General features: G+C 37.9%; 1 protein-coding gene across 4 annotated transcripts in view; it reads left to right on the top strand.

Annotated features, from left to right (window-relative positions):
• DPY19L1 (dpy-19 like C-mannosyltransferase 1) overlaps positions 1 to 17,951 on the top strand; it is a 99,892-nt gene that overhangs the window by 21,965 nt on the left and 59,976 nt on the right. For all 4 annotated transcript variants that reach the window (XM_059171537.1, XM_059171536.1, XM_059171538.1 and 1 more), the window contains exons 4-6: positions 2,437 to 2,574; positions 4,519 to 4,639; positions 5,361 to 5,454. In XM_059171537.1, coding sequence (XP_059027520.1) covers positions 2,437 to 2,574; positions 4,519 to 4,639; positions 5,361 to 5,454 — 353 coding nt within the window. The remainder of the gene's footprint in view (positions 1 to 2,436; positions 2,575 to 4,518; positions 4,640 to 5,360; positions 5,455 to 17,951) is intronic.

The following is a 17,951-nucleotide window of genomic DNA, read 5'->3' as shown; positions in this document are numbered from 1 at the left end:
ACAAAAAGCTGATACCATAAACAGTAAGTTAACACATATTTTTTATGTTATCTGTATACTATATTCTTTCAACAAAGTAAGGCACAGAAAAGAAAATATTAAGAAAATCATAAGGAAGAGAAAATAAATTTGTAGTACTCTATTTATTGAAAAAAGTCAAGGTGTATGTGGAGCTGTGTAGTTCAAACCTGTGTTGTTCTAGGGTCAATTCAAATTTAGGATTAAGTGGTTTTTACTTACTTTGTTTTAAATTTGTATCTACTATTAGCCCAAGAATCTTGGTTTCTTTTTTTTTTTTTTTTTTTTTTTAAAGATTTTATTTATTTATTTGACAGAGAGAAATCACAAGTAGATGGAGAGGCAGGCAGAGAGAGAGAGAGGGAAGCAGGCTCCCTGCTGAGCAGAGAGCCCGATGCGGGACTCGATCCCAGGACCCTGAGATCATGACCTGAGCCGAAGGCAGCGGCTTAACCCACTGAGCCACCCAGGCACCCGAATCTTGGTTTCATATTACTTATTTTTGTGAAATAAAAGTACCAAAGATTATTAAAACTAAGATGATTGAAAACATTTTAAAACTTTCTTGCATTCCTTTTTGACTTTGGGATATGTGCCATTAGGGATGTACAGTAGAATCACTGTATCTTAAAGTTACTTGAAATCTTCTTCTAATTTGATAGTTAATTTCTCTATTTTATTTTTATTTTGATATTTAGGGACTTAAAATTTTTCATTTTACAATTAAATAAGATGTTTACATGATTCCAAAACAAACCTATGAAACAAGATATGTTGTGGTGGTGTTCTACAGCTGCCATAACAAATATACCATAAACCAGGTGGCTTAAAGAGCAGAGATTTATTCTTTCAGAGTTCTGGAGGCTAGAAGTCTGAAATCAAAGTGTTGGCAGGACTGTGTTCTCACTGAAGGCTCTAGGGAGAATCCTTCCTTGCCTCTTCCTAGCTTCTTGTGCTTCCTGGCAATCCTTGGTGTGCCCTGGGTGGCATCGGAAATGCTATCACTCCAAGCTGTGCCTCTGTCTTCATGGGCACTTTTCCCATTGTTTCTGTGTTTAAATTTCCCTCTTACTATAAGGATACCATTTATATTAGATGACCTCATTTTAATTTGACTACATCTGCCAGAACTTGCTCCAGATAGGTTCATATTCCCAGGTTCCCAGAGGATATGAAATTCAGGGAGATATTATTCAACCTAATACAGTTGGAAATATTTTTAAAAATAGTGATAGGAAAGCTAAGCATCTTAATATCAAGAACCATTTTTTTCCTTTTCAATAAATATTGGGTATGCAAATCGCTTTCATATTGATGAGCCTTAAATCCAGTGTGGAGTTTGACAGCTGATGGATGCTGGCTACTAGTGCAGCCCTAGGCAACACTGTACAGAAGGTGAAGTTTGTTTTTTGTGTTCATCTGTCAAACCCTGTTCTGCCGCTTACCCCCTCACAAGGGGAGCAAGTACTAGTACTTGTTGATTTTTTTGATCCATGCATTATTCCAATCTTAATATCTGTCTGAATTCCCTCATAATGAGAGTACCGCTACTGCACTCCTCCCTGATTCACACAGCCCCAGTCCTCCAGGGTTTTTACCTTATTCTGAGCTGGAAGGAAGGAAAATAGTCTGTAAAATTAGTTGGCATCTGAATGTAACTTACATGTAATATATTAACATGTAGTCTTCCTAATATATTTGGATTTTTACATGTAAATCTGGAGGAAGGATGACTGATAACACCATTTTGGGGATTCATAATAGGTTGTAGCGGGAAACATTTTTGGCTAGGGGAGGTTTCTTGGATCCCAGTAACTTAAGTTCCATAGTAAACCACTCATTTGCCCTGTTCTTAAGATAGCCTTTTCTAACACTTAAATTAGTAGGGATATGGAGTTTTCTTAAGTTACATATGTTGTCTGAGTTATGTATATTACTTTTTAAAAAAAAGATTTTATTTATTTATTTATTTATCTAACAGAGAGAGAGAGAGAGAGAGGCAGATCACAAGTAGGCAGAGAAGAAGGCAGAGGGGAAGGGGGAAGCAGGCTCTCTGCTAAGCAGAGATCCCGATGCGGGGCTTGATCCCAGGACTCTGAGATCATGACCTGAGCCAAAGGCAGAGGCTTAATGCACTGAGCCACCCAGGTGCCCCTGTATATTACTTTTAAACGTTGAAACTCTTTTTGAAGATATTTTGAGTTCAATTATTTTAATTAAGACAAGGTTATTCTAAAATACGTAGTTCTTTTTTATAATCCAAGATTCTATTAGTGATCAAACACCATGAGAATAATTGTAGCTATTATTTGCTTGATTGCTTTGTTTTTCAAAAACAGTGTATTTAATTTTTTTAAGCTGGTAAGAGGCATAGAAATTATGCATTTTAATTATAACTATAACATATGCTTGTTTCAGGGATTGTATTATTCCTACTTTAAGACTATCGTGGAAGCACCTTCATTTTTGAATGGAGTATGGATGATTATGAATGATAAGCTGACTGAATACCCCCTTGTTATTAACACATTGAAAAGGTTCAATCTTTACCCTGAGGTAAGTCACTTTTTCAATTGTGTGGGTTTTTTGTTTTGTTTTGTTTTGTTTTTACTTTTTAAAAGTGTTATTGCATTAAATACTGATTCTAAATGTGAGATGTATTTCAATATATTTCACCTCATTTTTAAAGAAAGATGTGTCTGTTTTCTTGGAAAGGAGTATGGAGAAAAGACTTATTTTGGTGGGCTTTAACTGATTTCATGGAAACCATTACGATTGCATGGTCTAGAAAATTTAAAAACTATCTAGATTTGGTGTGTTTGTAGAGATTATAGCAAGGAAGCACCATTACATGTCATTTGCCAAATAATCTTTCTTCCCTCTCTGGGGTTCTTCACTTAATTGAATGCTCTTTTTTGGGTGGAGTCGGGGAAAGGGGATTCACCCAGGAGGTGAGGGAGGAAGCCAGTGATATCAGTAACTTTTTTGGCCTCCCGTTTACCATCCCTGCCCTAATTTGACACATCCGTAAGCATTTTCCAGGGCCAAGCTGAGAGGTGACTTCTTCAGCCAGATCCTCCCTGACTTGATATGAGGGTCATCTGTTAACACACTGTCCCCGTGACTCCCCCTTCTTAGCTTACTGATGTTGCTGGACAGCACGTCCTCGTGCCAGAGCCCTGGCTGCCTTGGTCCCTGGGGATCTCAAGCCCAGGCTCAGTACCTCGACTTATCTATCGGGGCTCTCAGGCATTTCCCATTGAATGAGAGAAGTCCTGTTTCCGTCTAGATCAGTGAGTAAGCCGAATGATTAATGAGGAGATGGAGGTAGAGGAAGTAGAGACAAATAAATAACCACCAAGGTGAAGTATTGGTTCACTAATGTACTGTTTACTGAGTACTTTCTATGACCATGTACACATTTACTGCTACAGAAATGGGATCACACAGCAAATATTTTTTTATAAGTGATTTTTTTGTCTTTTAGAATATTTTTAACGGTCTTGTGTCCTCTTTTCTTCCTCAGGATCAGTTTTAGTGGCTATTTATACAGTCTTCTATTGTTTATTTAGTCCATCTTTTGTGAAAACGTTCATTGTTTTCAACTTCTAAAATATTCTAGAGCTGCCATAAGCATCCTTGAAGCTAAATTTCTGTTCATAGCCTTATGTTTTTTAAACTATAAATTTGTTGATGTGTAACTATATTTAGTTCAACAGAATATATACTTTAATTATTTTGGTATGTGTTGCCAGAATGCTTTCTAGATAGGTTATACTAACCAAAGTTACCATTGGCAGTGTTTTTGAAAATGCTTATTTCCCTGAATCCCTGCCAATTTGGTAGACAAAAAAATTAAAATCACAGGGTATACTTTGTTCATTGCTATATATTTGTGTATATATGTATTTAATTCAATGCTATACATTAAAAATACATTTGAAATTTTAAAAGTAATTGCTTGCTTATGCCCTTTGTCTATATTTCTATTTGAGTAGAGAGTAAGACCTCATTTATTACATGCTGGATATTAATACTGTGCTATATGGGTAAACATTTTCCCCCCAGCTTTTTGTTTGCCTTTCAACTTTGTGTGTGATCTGTGTGTATTCTTTCTGTATAGAAATGCTGTTACCTATTCACATCTGGAGAAATTAGATCTACTCAAGAAAACAGAGTATTTATTTGTTCAACTCTTCTTTTACGTACCTTACTAGAATTTTATACTTTTCAAAAAATATAAATCTTGGTGTGTTTCATGTTATATTTTATTCTTATGCATCAGTGGAGAGTTGAACACTGACCAATGCAGAATCTGTGTAGTGTAGGGAATTGTAAGGCTTATTTTACTAGGTTTAAAGGGAGCTAAGTAGATGGTAGAGGGAAGGAAAATTTGATAACTATCAAAATATCTCAAAAGTATTTTAGTAATGGAACTGTTGATGATAATATCTTTTCTCTAAAAAAATCTAAAAAATGTCTTTATTTCTTTAAAAATAGGTAATCTTAGCCAGCTGGTATCGAATTTATACCAAAATAATGGACTTGATTGGTCTTCAAACCAAGATATGTTGGACAGTCACCAGAGGAGAAGGACTCAGTCCTATTGAAAGCTGTGAAGGCAAGTTTCTTTCCTTCTTTCCAATTTCTTTCCAGATCTTTGTTGGAGCACGTTAAACTAACTACAAATTTAGTGATATAAAAACTATTTTATTGTGCTTGTGGATTCTGCAAGTGAGGAATTTGGGCAGGGTATAGTAGGGTTGGCTTGTTTCCACCATGTCAGAGGCTTCTGCTAGACTCAGGTGGCTTGGGAAGACTGAAATTAATTGGAGACTGCTTCACTGACATTCTAGCTCCTGGCTGGGGTCTCCGCGAGGCTGGGCTCAGTTGGGACTCTCAAATGGGACACCTACATAACGCCCTGTCCACACACCTTGGGCTGTTGTATAGCATGTACCTCAGGGTAGTCAGGCTCTTCATGGGCTCCAGGTCAGACACTGCTTGGCCACTTCCAGCCGTAGAAATCCCATGTATGACCTCCGACGTCTTCTGTTGAGGCAGTCACCAACCCAGCTGTCATCAAAAGCAGGAGCAGAGACACCCCCCCTCCCTTTACAGGAGGTGTGTCCATGAGTTTGTAGCCCTGTTTAAAAACCGCAGCTCCTGCCTTGTTCTCATCTTTGTTCCGCAGTAGTGTCACGTGTTCATATGGGAACCAAGGCAACCATTTAATATATCTGTGCCATTTTCAAAATAAGCACATTTTAATATAAATTGCCAGACATACAAAGTAATTTATAGTTAGAACATATGTTTTATTTTTATTTTTATTTTTAAAGGATTGGGAGATCCTGCTTGCTTTTATGTTGCTGTAATTTTTATTTTAAATGGACTAATGATGGCATTATTCTTCATATATGGCACATATTTAAGGTAAGACCATTCATTGAGAATATTTTGATATGTGTTATAATACTATGTACTAAAATAGTGAGATAAAGATTAACTTGCAGTTCAGTTTTATAACTATGTTATTTCTAATACATCTACTTATAGATATAAAATTCTTTCCTATTTGTATGATTTCATCATTGCATAGTCAGCTAAACTTAAAATAATTTTAGATGCTTAAATAAAGAGAATGGTGGAAATATTGGATAAATTTTAAATATTTTGAGCTTTTGAGCATAAACAGTATATTGTTTGCATAAAATATAAGGACCAGTCATCAAATGTTATTAATGACTATTTTGCTGACATTAAGATGGAAGTATATTCTATACAGATATTTAATATCTGACCTGATTAATAACGTCATAGTCCAACAATATTCCTTAAACTAAAAAGATTGACAAATTTTTTAAGGTTTCTATGTTTCTTCTTCTTTTGACAATTTGTTACATTGTATACTTGTTTAAATATTTAACTTGAGAGTATCTTTAGAATTTTTTTTTTAATTGCTTACTGATTTCTTGTTAGTACAGAAGTGTGAGCATAGATATATGATTTTCAGTTTGGGTTAATGAGTTTGAATCTACTATTATTCTATTATACTTGCTTTGGAAGTATGGCATTTTCAGTTTAGTACCTCAAAGATCTACTGCATTCCTTGCTAAGTGCTTGAGCAGATAACGGTTACTTGTTAAATATTTGTCAAATGAGGAAATTATTAGAAGATCAATTTAGAGTATATTTGCATATAGATTTAAGATACTGTGATGCTAGTATTTCTGATTTAGCTATAAGGAAGTTCTTTTAATTATGTAACTGGGGGAGATGGAAATGAAAATCCATGATTAAAAGAAGAGGTCGTAAATTTTGTTTTTGAAGCAAGACACAAAGATAACTAAACTTATACGTAATCAGAAGTATACATAATCAGAAGAGGAAGCTGACTTGAAAGAAAGCAAGGCTGGTGTGCCTGGTATGATGAGCCAAAGGTTTCTACTTTAGCTGGCGGGGGGGGGGTGCTATCAGCTATTAGTGCTGAGTACTAATGGATAGCTTTTCTACATTTGGGAGATTTGATTTTGAGTAAGAGAAGTTAAAGTATGGAATGTGGCAATGTTGCTAAATCGCTGATCTGTATTATGCTATTTTTTAAAAAAAGAATTAAAGTTTAAAGAAGAATTTCTAAATGTTTATTAAACATTCAGTATCGTTTTCTTATAGTGCTTATTACAGCCATTGTTTCAAAGGCCAAAGGTATACTGTCTGCTGTGGAGAGCCTGATGTTCTGGTTCTGACTGAGAGGTTCTAGGTGGTTTGGGCCCTGACCTCGGATTTCTCGGTCTTCAGCCCCAGCAGTCCCCTGACAGCAGTTTTCTCCCTGCATAGGAGATACATGTGCATTTGTCTAGTCAACATAAAGTATAGACCAGGTGGCTTCTTTTGGAGATGGCATGCTTGGGTTTTGAAACTATGTGGTGGGGTGAGGTGGGAGCTGGAGCCGTGCCAGGTGTGTCAGTGGGACACAGACAGCAAGGGGAAAGTGCTTATAATGCTGGAGGCCGGAGACATTTACTCTGTGTGGAGGGTTCCTTTAATTGTGTCTTGGAGCAGCAGAGCATTTTGGACAAGTTGGGGAGAAAAGAATCCTAGGGAGAGGCAAAGGTGGGCAAGCTGGGATGTAAAACCTCGGATCAGTTTTGCTGGGATGCAGGTTATTGAGGGCCGTTGTAGAAAATGAAGACTGATAAAATGGGTTGGGCTGGTTGATGAATGACCTTGGCTGGTCTGAGACTATTCCAGAGCCAGTGAGAGGAATCAGAAATCTGACCAATAGAGGGGCAGAATTCAAGCTGAACTATCATCTTAAGAGACCATTGATTTCACCTCTCACTGAGGTTAGCTGGTGACTACTTGAGCATGCTGTCTGCCAAACTGCAGGGTGATTTTAGAATCAGTTTAGTGGGTTTGGCCCAGGACTTTTTTTTTTTTTTACAAGAAAAAGGAAAGATTATAAACATCAATAAGGGAGTACACAACACTTCGTAAGATGGGTGTTATTTAGAGCAACTTCTGTTTGTTGATTGTATATACATGTCTACATGTGCATATGCTGAGTTGTAGTGTAAAGTCTCATTTCTCGTAGTTTGAGTGTAGAAAAAAGATCTGTAGACCACTGCTTAGGGTAGCAAGAGGGAGTGACTTTGCTTAAAAGCATTTGAGTCTTGGGGCACCTGGGTGGCTCAGTCATTTAAGCATTTGACTCTTGATTTTGTTCAGGTCATGATCTCAGGGTTGTGAGATAGAAACCAGAGTCTGGCTTTGTGCTGGCTGGGTGTGGAGACTGCCTAAGATTCTTGCTCTCCCTCTCCCCTCTGCGCCTCCCCTCCTGCTTGTTTAACCCTTGCTCTCTCTCAAAACAAAACAAAACAAAAACAAAAACAAGAGGCATTTGAGCCTTTCCAGAGAGCTGTTTTTTGGTTTCTCTTTCTGGCTCAGAAGGCTGTGAACTGTTTCAGCTTCACCCACTTGACTGCTCTGGTCCCTTGCTGGCCCCCTTGACTCTTAGGCCCCCCGGGGTGCTCTGCTTTATGCCTGTGCTGGGCTGTAGACACTGCAGCGGTGGCACAGGTTTCTCTTTTTTTAGTTCTCCCTTTGTTCCATTTGCTAGTGTTTTGTTTTGTTTTAACCCTGGCTAATCATTTTAGCTCTACCCAAATACATCCTAAACTCATCTCCTTCCAGCCCCAAATGAGCACATGATAGAGCCCCTTGTATTCTCTGGAGCCTTGGCTATTGCCCTGTGCCTTGAGGAGGGCGGGTGTGTAAATTAGATTCCAGTGGTGATCCTGCTTTATACTGTGTTGAATAAAGTCTTCTGTCACTTCTTTCATCAGTCTTTTTCATCATTTTAAAAAATGTTCTTGACATGAGTATTTTTAGAGGTCTCAAATTGCTAGGTAGTTCTTATTGTTTTCTTCCTTGGTGGTTAGTTTTGTCACCCTTCTAACTTTTAAAGTGGGATGAAGCTGCAGACTTCTTAACATGTGGGTTAAGAATAAAGAGGAGGATATCTATAATTGTGGTTAGAATCTTTTTATAAATTGTATTATATAAATTTACAGGCAGATTGAGTATGACATTTTTACTCCAGAAGCATATTTCTTTTAAGATAGTACAGATATAAGTTTTCTGAAGTCAGATAAGCCAATCCATTTCACAGAAAATGAAAGTGGAAGAGAAAATAGAAAACACAGCCAAATGGTGAAGTGGGACTGGGCTGCCAAGCTCTGGCTTGAGGAGATGAAGTCAGATGTTTTTGCAAATACAACTTATTCATGCTGTACCTCTTTTTCTAGAATTCTCAGTGTTTTGGTATTTTTAAAAGCAAAACACATTGTTTTTATTATTTTCTAAAAGCCATGTTGTTAATCCATGATTATAGTTATTTATTTTATAAGATGCCCTGACATGTGTCAGCTACAGTTTCTGGAGGCCAGTTCCTTAAGACTTGGTGTGTGTAAGTCTCTATTCTGTAGGGAGGAGGGCTCCCGGAGGGAACCTTCAGGGACTGTTAGTAGCTCCGCTGAGCTAGGTAGGATGGGGAGTTCAGCTGCCAGGTACTGGGGTAGTTGTTTAAAGCAATAAGCTAAAAACAAAAGAGTTAAGCCTTCTATTACTTACTGTGATGGTGTAACAAGATTCTAAAACTGGAAAAACCACAGACTCCCCTGGTCCACTTCCCCCCCCTGCAACAGTACCCGGGCTGAGATTGAGGAAATAGTGCAGACATGGGGGTCATCTCGCTGTTGAGGAAGCCCTGAACAAAAGGTTCCAGCGTTTTATGGACACTGAGGTAGGAAGGGGGAGGGCGAGGGGAAAATGGCAAGGAATGGAAAAGTACTGGGTACTGAGTCAGACTGGGCAAAAGTGTCTTCAGGGTTTTTTTTACCCCTCCATAAGTGGACTTCCACCCCAAGTCTCAGATAAAGAGACCTAGGAATGAAGGTTCTGGGGTTAGGAATGCAAAGGAGGGCAGGGCTGGCCAGGGCTTCCTGAGTCCTCAGAGACTGCATTGTACTGACCATGAACCATGAGTGTGTGAAGAGGGTAGCTGTCTCAGTGAGGCCTGTCAGGTAAACCTTTGTCATTGTGTATGGTTGGGCTGCAGAAATCATATATAGGTTTTTAATCAGGAGTCCAGCTACCTAGGACATTAGTAGGCAAGGTCGTGAGCTAGTCCTGGCATGTAGGGCAGGGGGATCTGGAAGAAATGCGGTGTGGGCCTGGTCCTGAATGTCCAGCAGAAATACTGTGATGGGAAGAGTTGTCGCCTGTTTCCAAATTCACCACTATGTACCCTGGCTCTCAAGAGCATACCAAAGCAGAACAATTTCTGTAGGTGAGATGAGTGTCTTTAGCTGATGCCAGCAGTAAGGCATGTAGAAGCCAAGACAAAATATAGACAACAATCTGTCCAGGCTCACTGGGGCATTATTCTCGGGTTAAATAAAACAGGAGGATCTGGGCATGAGTCAGTACTTGATTCTGGACTGACTGCTTTCTGCTGCTGGTGTGCATCTGTCACCTTGGCATTTTCCTTCACTATCCAGAGTTCTTTCACTGCTCTCTCATGATGGCATCTCTTATGCCATATTCTATGTATTCCTCTTTCTTGGTTTATTCTTTTACTCTGGCACATCTTCCATCTTCTAGAAGTTTTTGAGAATGAATTGATGGAAAGTAAATTTTTGAATCCATGTATGTTTGAAAATGCCTTTATTTTGTCTTCATGTTTGATTGAAAGTTTTGCTTGAGTATTAAACTCTGGATTGGAAATCATTTTCCTTCAGAATTGTGAAGTCCTCACACTGTTACTGCTTCGTGTGGTGCTATTCAGGCATTCCTAAATTATTCGGAATCCTAAATTTTTGTATGTGACCTTTTCTTCCCCCCCTTTTTTTTTTCTGAAAAACTGTAGAATCTTCTCACTGTCTCCGTGGTTCTGAAATTTCACAATAAGTCTCGCTCCAGATCTGTCTGTTCCCATATTATCTTGGGCATGTGACGTGTTGTTTCAGTCTTGCACCTTATGCCCTTAATTTCAGGGAAATTTTCTTGGATTATTTCTTCACCTACTTGAGTCCTTTCGTTTTCTCTTTCAGAACTTTTTGTTATTTGGTTATTGCATTTCCTGATCCTCTAGTTTTCATGTATTTTCCCATTTTTAATATCATTGCTCTTCTATATTCTGGGAAATTCTGTCAACTTTATTTTTCCAACTCTTCTATTCAGTTTTTTATTTGTTATCTTCTAATTTTCAAGAATTTTCATTTGTTCTTTGAATGCTCCTTTTTTTAAAAAAATAGTATTTTATTTTTGTTTCATGGATTCAGTATCTTTCTTCCTGAGGATACTAATGATTTTTTTCCTCCCTAAATAATTTGGTATCTTCTAGTTCACTTTTTAAATTCTTTTGGTCTTTGCCCACCGTGTTAGAAGTTTCCCTTAGCTATCTGGCTATCCTAGGCTGTCATGATTGAGATTGGAGGACAGAAAGCTATATGGGAGCTCCAGATCGTGGGTGGAACCTGTTAACATTGAGTTTTTATATAATTTGAATAAATGATGTGGGAAGAACTTAGAGTGACTGCCAGTTCTTTGGTTTGCCTTTGGATGTAAAAGAAAATTTAATGTAACAAAGGTTTTTCAGGGTTGTAATAGGGAAATGAAGTGTTTCATAAGTTAACTGGAATACAAAATTATAGAATTTTTAAGAAGCGCCATGGTTGGAGGGAGAACACCTAAATGAGTTAGGAGACATTGTCTTCTATGTGGTAATACAATAAATTAATGCTTGCAAGTCACCTAGAAGAATGCCTGCTTTCAGAAAGTAGCTTTTAGTTGAATGAAGTGAATAAACAAATTAATTGGGGGAAAAAAACCTAACCCCTTGATTATTATTTACAAAAGACACAAAAATAATATATTATCTGTCACATAAGCTTTGTTAGAATTTTACCAATTTAGGAAATATTTTTTTCAGTGGACTCATCTGAAGCATTTACTCTGCAAATTCCACTTTTTTTTCTTTTCTCAGATTCTGGTCTTAAGATTGTTTATGTACTGAAGAAAGATGTATCTAGCACTTTAAGAGGTAATTCTGAGGAAACAGAGTCACAGGAAAGTTACTGATCCTAGAGGTCAGACTTGGGCAGCAAGCGGTGCAGTTAAATGTCATTTGCTGAGATAATGACCTAAAAAGGGACAGGTTTTAGAGAAAAGATGCCAGTATTTTCAACCATTAACTTTCATCAATTTTTGCATACTAAGGAGAAATACTTATCTTTTAAATATTCATATACAACTGTTAGACCAAATGATTAAAGATGTGCAAGAAGGCCAAGTTAATAGAACATTCCAACAGCAAAAAACAACAAAACTAAACAACCCACAGCAACACAGAGTTGAAAATTTTGAGCAGGTATAATTCATAGCTTACTTAAGACATGCTTTTAGTCAAAAATCCAGACTGCATAAACAGTAATGCTTGATATTTTAATGAAGCATGAACAACAGACAAATCTCAAATAAAACAATGGAAGCAAAGCTAAATTGGCATAAAGAATAAGAGGTTCAGCCCTGCCTTAAAACAGGTACAGGAAGGGGGAGGTGTGTATTGATTGATGTAAATAATTGACAGGAAAAGCTACTCTGTTCTGCAGCAGAGTCTAAAAAGGACACTGAGTCACTTCATAGATAACTTTGGCTGGATCATGAGAAGAAAATAGAGAAACTGGTTATATTAACTATGACTATTCACTCTCACTACTCAGGATAGAAAGGAGGATGTTAGCAAAATTTAAAGGAAGGTTTGGCATATAGATTAATCTACAATGCCTTCAGGGCTTCTGGAACACATCTACAAATAAAATAGTTAAAAATTCTTTCTGGGTGGGCACCCGGGTGGCTCAGTGGTTAAAGCCTCTGTCTTCAGCTCAGGTCATGATCCCAGCCAGGATCCTGGGATCGAGTCTGCATCTGGCTCTCTGCTCAGTGGGGAGCCTGCTTCCACCTTTCTCTCTCTGTCTACTTGTGATCGCTGTCTGTCAAATAAACAAAATAAATAAAATCTCTTAAAAAATACAGTTAAAAAAATTATTTCTGGTATCAAAGAAGCATGAACTTTCAATGACCAAAGAAAACAATAGAGTAGAAAATCAAAAGATGAATACATTATGCTCTGTGACTGCTTGGTTCCTCCTGTGGAAGAAAAGGCATTTTCTGATGACTAGCTGTGTCTACAAAAGAATGGGCAGGCTTTTCTGACAAGAGCTGAGAAGCTGTGGAGAAGAGTGGAGACAGAGAAAGGTAAATATTCAAGAGGAGGAAGAGATCAGAGACAGATCTGAGTGGTCACAGTGATACAGAGCAGCAGACATTAAGTCTAGAGAAGCTCATAAAAAGGATCATTAGAAAGTTCTCAAAAAGCCACCTCAGTGCATTAGAGGGAATGGAGAAGAGGAACAGGGGACCCTGGACCCTGACTCTGTGAGTTAAGACTCTAGACATGCCCTTGACAAAGGAGAACAGCTGTGAATTATGGAGAACAAGCTGGAGTACTAGGAGAGAACTTCTGTGAGGAGGCAAGTGAGAGAAATGAGCTCAGAGAAGTAGGCTTTCATGAAGGGTCCCAGGTGAGGTCTGAAAGTAGCAAAGAGGAAGCTTTAGCCTTATCTCTGGGCCTTGAGCCATATAGGTGCATGGTGCCATGAGGAAGGGAAACTTCTCAGAGGAGGGTAAGGTTTCATGGTAGGAGGAGAAGGAAGCATCTGAGTAGAGGCCAAGGTTTCCTGGAAGGAAGTTGTTCCCCATGCAGTGGAGGTTCTTGAGGGCACAGTAGTAGGTCTGGATGGGGAGTCAAGCAGTGTGGTGGTTGGGTCACAGTAGACACTCCACTGAACCCATGGCTCTGATGATGAGCAGGTAGTGTGTCCAGGGCAGTGATCAAGGATGGCAGTGATGAGAAGTGTGGTGTGTTTGTCTGACAGTGTCCCCTCTCCTCAAAAAGGAATGCCAGCCTACTTTTGGTTGGGTAGTTTTCATGTTTTCATTTACTGCTGAAATACCTTTTGACTCTGTGCCATAGACAAGGCTCACGCCCAGTATTAGGCACTGTGAATGCTATGATGATGACCTGGGAAGTTCACAGTCTAGTAAATAAAATCTTCCGTTTCTTGGCCCTGGCGGACAAAGAGTTAAATTAAAGGCCTTAATTAGTTGACTAGAAGTACTTAATTAGACTAGAAGGACTAAGCTGAGACCTTTTCTTGCCTTCCTGATGTCATTCTTATTCCTTACCTGTACTCTCTGCAGCTTTCTTTTATGCTCTAGAGAAGCCAGTGGATCCATGTGTGAATTTAGGGGAAGAGGCTTAGCTCTCAGCAGGTCTGCTGGGCATTTTTTCATCTGGCTAGCAAGGTGCTTGTGCCTTACCTTTCAAACTTGAGACTGGAATTCTCTTAATTCAATTATTTCTACATTATTCTCTCATTTTCTCTTGTATTAGCATTCACGCAGCAGAAGTTATTTAATTTAACTCACTCCAAGATTTATTTAATAACATTCTGAAGTAATCTTGATTACTTTTTCTCCTTGAATGTTGAACTTTATACATTTTGTGATTTTTTTTTGGTAAATCGAGGTACAAGTATCAGTGATTAACCAAGCCTGCCAAAATATGATGATTGATTTGAATCCATGATACTTAGAGATGTGAGAAAGAAGAGAATTGTAAATTATTAAATGTCAGAATTGAAAATTTTTTTAAGATCTTTTGCCCCTTCATTTTATACCTGAGGAAATTGAGGCTCAAAAGGTGAATGAGATGAATGAGTAAATGTGCAAACTTAGACTATTTTAAAATTTGCACAATGGGAGCTTTCATATTTTCTGATGGTGGTAGTATTGCAGAAGAATCTTCTTTTTTTAACCACTAGGGAATGCTGAAATATCAACTGATGAACTATAATGGGAAAAAAAAATCAGTCTTAAGTTTTCTGATTATTACATTTTTCTGTTTAGCAAAATAAAATGACCTATGTGCTAGTCTATAAGGATTGGAGGGAAAGGAGGTAAAATGCTGGGGACGCTATTTTAGAGTTATTTTAAGTCACACCATTTCAAAATGATCATAAGTCAGATATTTATTGTAGATAAGCAAACTTTGTTCTCCCCTCCTAGCTGTGCAGGGCATGAAAGTATACCAGAAAATCTGCCTCCCTGGTTAGGTAAGCAAAGCTGTCTGTGTTTGTGGAAGATGCTGGGCCATGACCTATCTGGCAGTTATTTAGTGAAAAGAGAATGATGTCACACTGATTCTACCATTGGGAAAATGTCCAGTCCCAGAGCGCCACAGGTCACATGGCACTCGAGTATGGATCGAAGACTTCTTGAGCAGACCCCATCATGAGATTTGGTTGGGAAATTGGACTTGGGATTTTTCTGTACTTGTCCTCTTTTTATCCCTGTCCCTCTCTTTACTCTGCCATTAAAAAATTTTTTATCTTGTGGGGGTGCCTGGGTGACTCAGTGGGTTAAAGCCTCTGCCTTCAGCTCATGTCATGTTCCCAGGGTCCTGGGATCAAGCCCCACGTCGAGCTCTCTGCTCAGCAGGGAGCCTGCTTCCTTCCTCCTTTCTCTCTAGCTGCTTGTGATCTCTATCTGTCAAATGGATAAATAAAATCTTTAAAAAAATTTTTTTTGATCTTTAAAATTTCAATTTTGAATCTTTTTCCATTCAGGGCATTTTTAAAAGGGAATTTTATATTAATTTCTCAAAGTGTTGTTGTTTTTCAGTCTCTCTTGTGTAGGTTGTTTTTGGATTATAACCAGAGAATGAGGAGTCTTTCCAGCTAGGTGTTCCAGATGCTATACAAATCATGTATATTCTCTGTATGATCAAAGTACTATATATAGATTTATAAAATTGAGTTTATTGATGATCTCATTCAAATCCTTAGTATGTTTTCTTTAGCTTATATGACCTGCCAAAGTCTGAAAGTGTTAAAATACTATACTATGATCAGATTTTATCATATCCCCATATTTTTAGAAGTTTTAGCTCTAGATATCTGGTGGCTGTATTGCTTCTCCATACATTTTTATTTAAAGAAATAGAATTGAATAAATGGAGAGAGACATACTATCCAACTGAATGGGCAGAATTACCATCACATAAATGACAGTTCTTCCAAAATTATATATAAATTTAATGACCTTATGATTAAAAAAACAGCACTTTTTTGTGTGTGTTTTGTGTGTGAGAGGGGGCACTGGTTAGAATTACCTAAAAAACGTTAGAATAAAAATTAACAAGACAGTAAACAACGCATGTTGGAGAGGATGTGGAGAAAGGGGAACTTTCTTACACTGTCGGTGGGAATGCAAGTTGGTGTAGCCACTTTGGAAAACAGTGTGGAGATTCCTTAAGGAATTAGAAATAGAGCTTCTCTATAACCCTGCAATGGCACTACTGGGTATTTACCTCAAAGGTACAAATGTCATGAAAAGAAGGGCCATCTGTATCCCAATGTTCATAACAGCAATGTCCATAGTCGCCAAACTGTGGAAAGAACCAAGATGCCCTTCGATGGATGAATGGATAAGGAAGATGTAGTCCATATATACAATGGAGTATTATGCCTCCATCAGAAAGGATGAATATCCAACTTTTGTATCTACATGGATGGAACTGGAAGAGATTATGCTGAGTGAAATAAATCAAGCAGAGAGATTCAATTATATGGTTTTGCTTATTTGTGGAGCATAAGGAATAACATGGAGAACATGGGGAGATGGAGAGGAGAAGAGAGTTGGAGGAAATTGGAGGGGGAGACGAACCATGAGAGATTGTGGACTCTGAAAAACAATCCGAGGGTTTTGGAGGGGCAGGGAGTGGGAGGTTGAGTGAGCCTGGTGGTGGATATTATGGAGGGCACGTATTGCATGGAGCACTGGGGTGTGGTGCATAAACAATGAATTCTGGAACACTGAAAAGAAATTTAAAAAATAAATAAAATTAAAAAAAATGTTAGATGGAAAAAACCTAGATATCCATCAATAGATGAATGGATAAAGAAGAGTGGTATACGTATACAATGGAATACTATGCAGCCATCAAAAGAAATGAAATCTTGCCATTTGTGATGATGTGGATGGAACTAGACGCTATTATGCTTAGTGAAATAAGTCAATCAGAGAAAGACAATTATCATATGATCCCCCTGATATGAGGAAGTTGAGAAGCAACGTGAGGGGTTTGGAGGTAGGAATAGAATAAGTGAAATAAGATGGGATTGGGAGGGAGGCAAACCATAAGAGACTCTTAAATCTCACAAAACAAACTGAGGGTTGCTGGGAGGAGCAGGGTAGGGAGAGGGTGGTAGGGTTATGGACATTGGGGAGGGTATGTGCTGTGGTGAGTGCTGTGAAGTGTGTAAACCTGGCGATTCACAGACTTGTACCCGTGGGGCTAATAATACATTATATATTAATAAAAAAATAAAACAAAATGTTAGAATACTTAGGGGTGGAGAATTTTCCTTATCATATGTTAATATTACAGAAATGAAAATATTTTGATATAGAATTAAATCAATTGACTGGAATTAACAGATTCTAGTATTGTGAGAAATTAATGTATGATAAAGTCTGAATTTCATTACACTGGAAAAAGGAATGTTTATTTGATAAATGGTGTTAGCATAATTGGCTATCTGTTTCAAAGAGGACAAAATTAGGGCTTTATACATACATTCTGTGGGTGAGAGATTTAAATGTAAAATACAATGATACTAGAAGATTTAGAACACTGTGTCATTTTGAGGTAGGAAATATCATCACAGACAAAACAAGGAATATAGGAGAAATAAAGGAAAATATTGACATTTAACAACATAAAATTTAAAATTTCTTTTTGGCAGAATACACCACAACTTATATCAAAAGACTTAATCACACATATAACAGTCAAAAAATTGATACCCTTAATCTTTCCATAGATGATCTGGACAAGATGATCTGGACAAGAATGTCAACAGGCAGTTCACAAAAGAGAAAATGCACATTGTCCCCAAAACCCATAAAAATGATGCCCCATGCTAGTAGGCAAGAGGTACAAATCAAAATAACAGTGAGAAAAAAGTTTCCGCCTACCCAGTGGGCAAAATATAAAAGGGTCTGGACACATCAGATGTTGTGTTCTGGAGAAGCAGACACCTCATACACTGTGGGTGGGGAGGGTGTGTGGACTGGTATGGCATTTTCTGGTTCACAGTCTTTGATTTGGCAGTCTCCCAGTTAGGTCTGTCCTGTAGGAATAAAAATACCAATATTTACATGTACAAGGATATTTATTTTAACATGTTTCTGTAATAGTAAGAAATTTAAAAATACCTATATGTTTGGTAATAGGGAAAGGT

This window comes from Mustela lutreola, chromosome 4, assembly GCF_030435805.1.
Source record: "Mustela lutreola isolate mMusLut2 chromosome 4, mMusLut2.pri, whole genome shotgun sequence".
NCBI classification, from domain to species: Eukaryota; Metazoa; Chordata; class Mammalia; order Carnivora; family Mustelidae; genus Mustela; species Mustela lutreola.
Note: the sequence above shows the minus strand (reverse complement) of the source record. Positions and strands in the feature narration are given on the sequence as shown.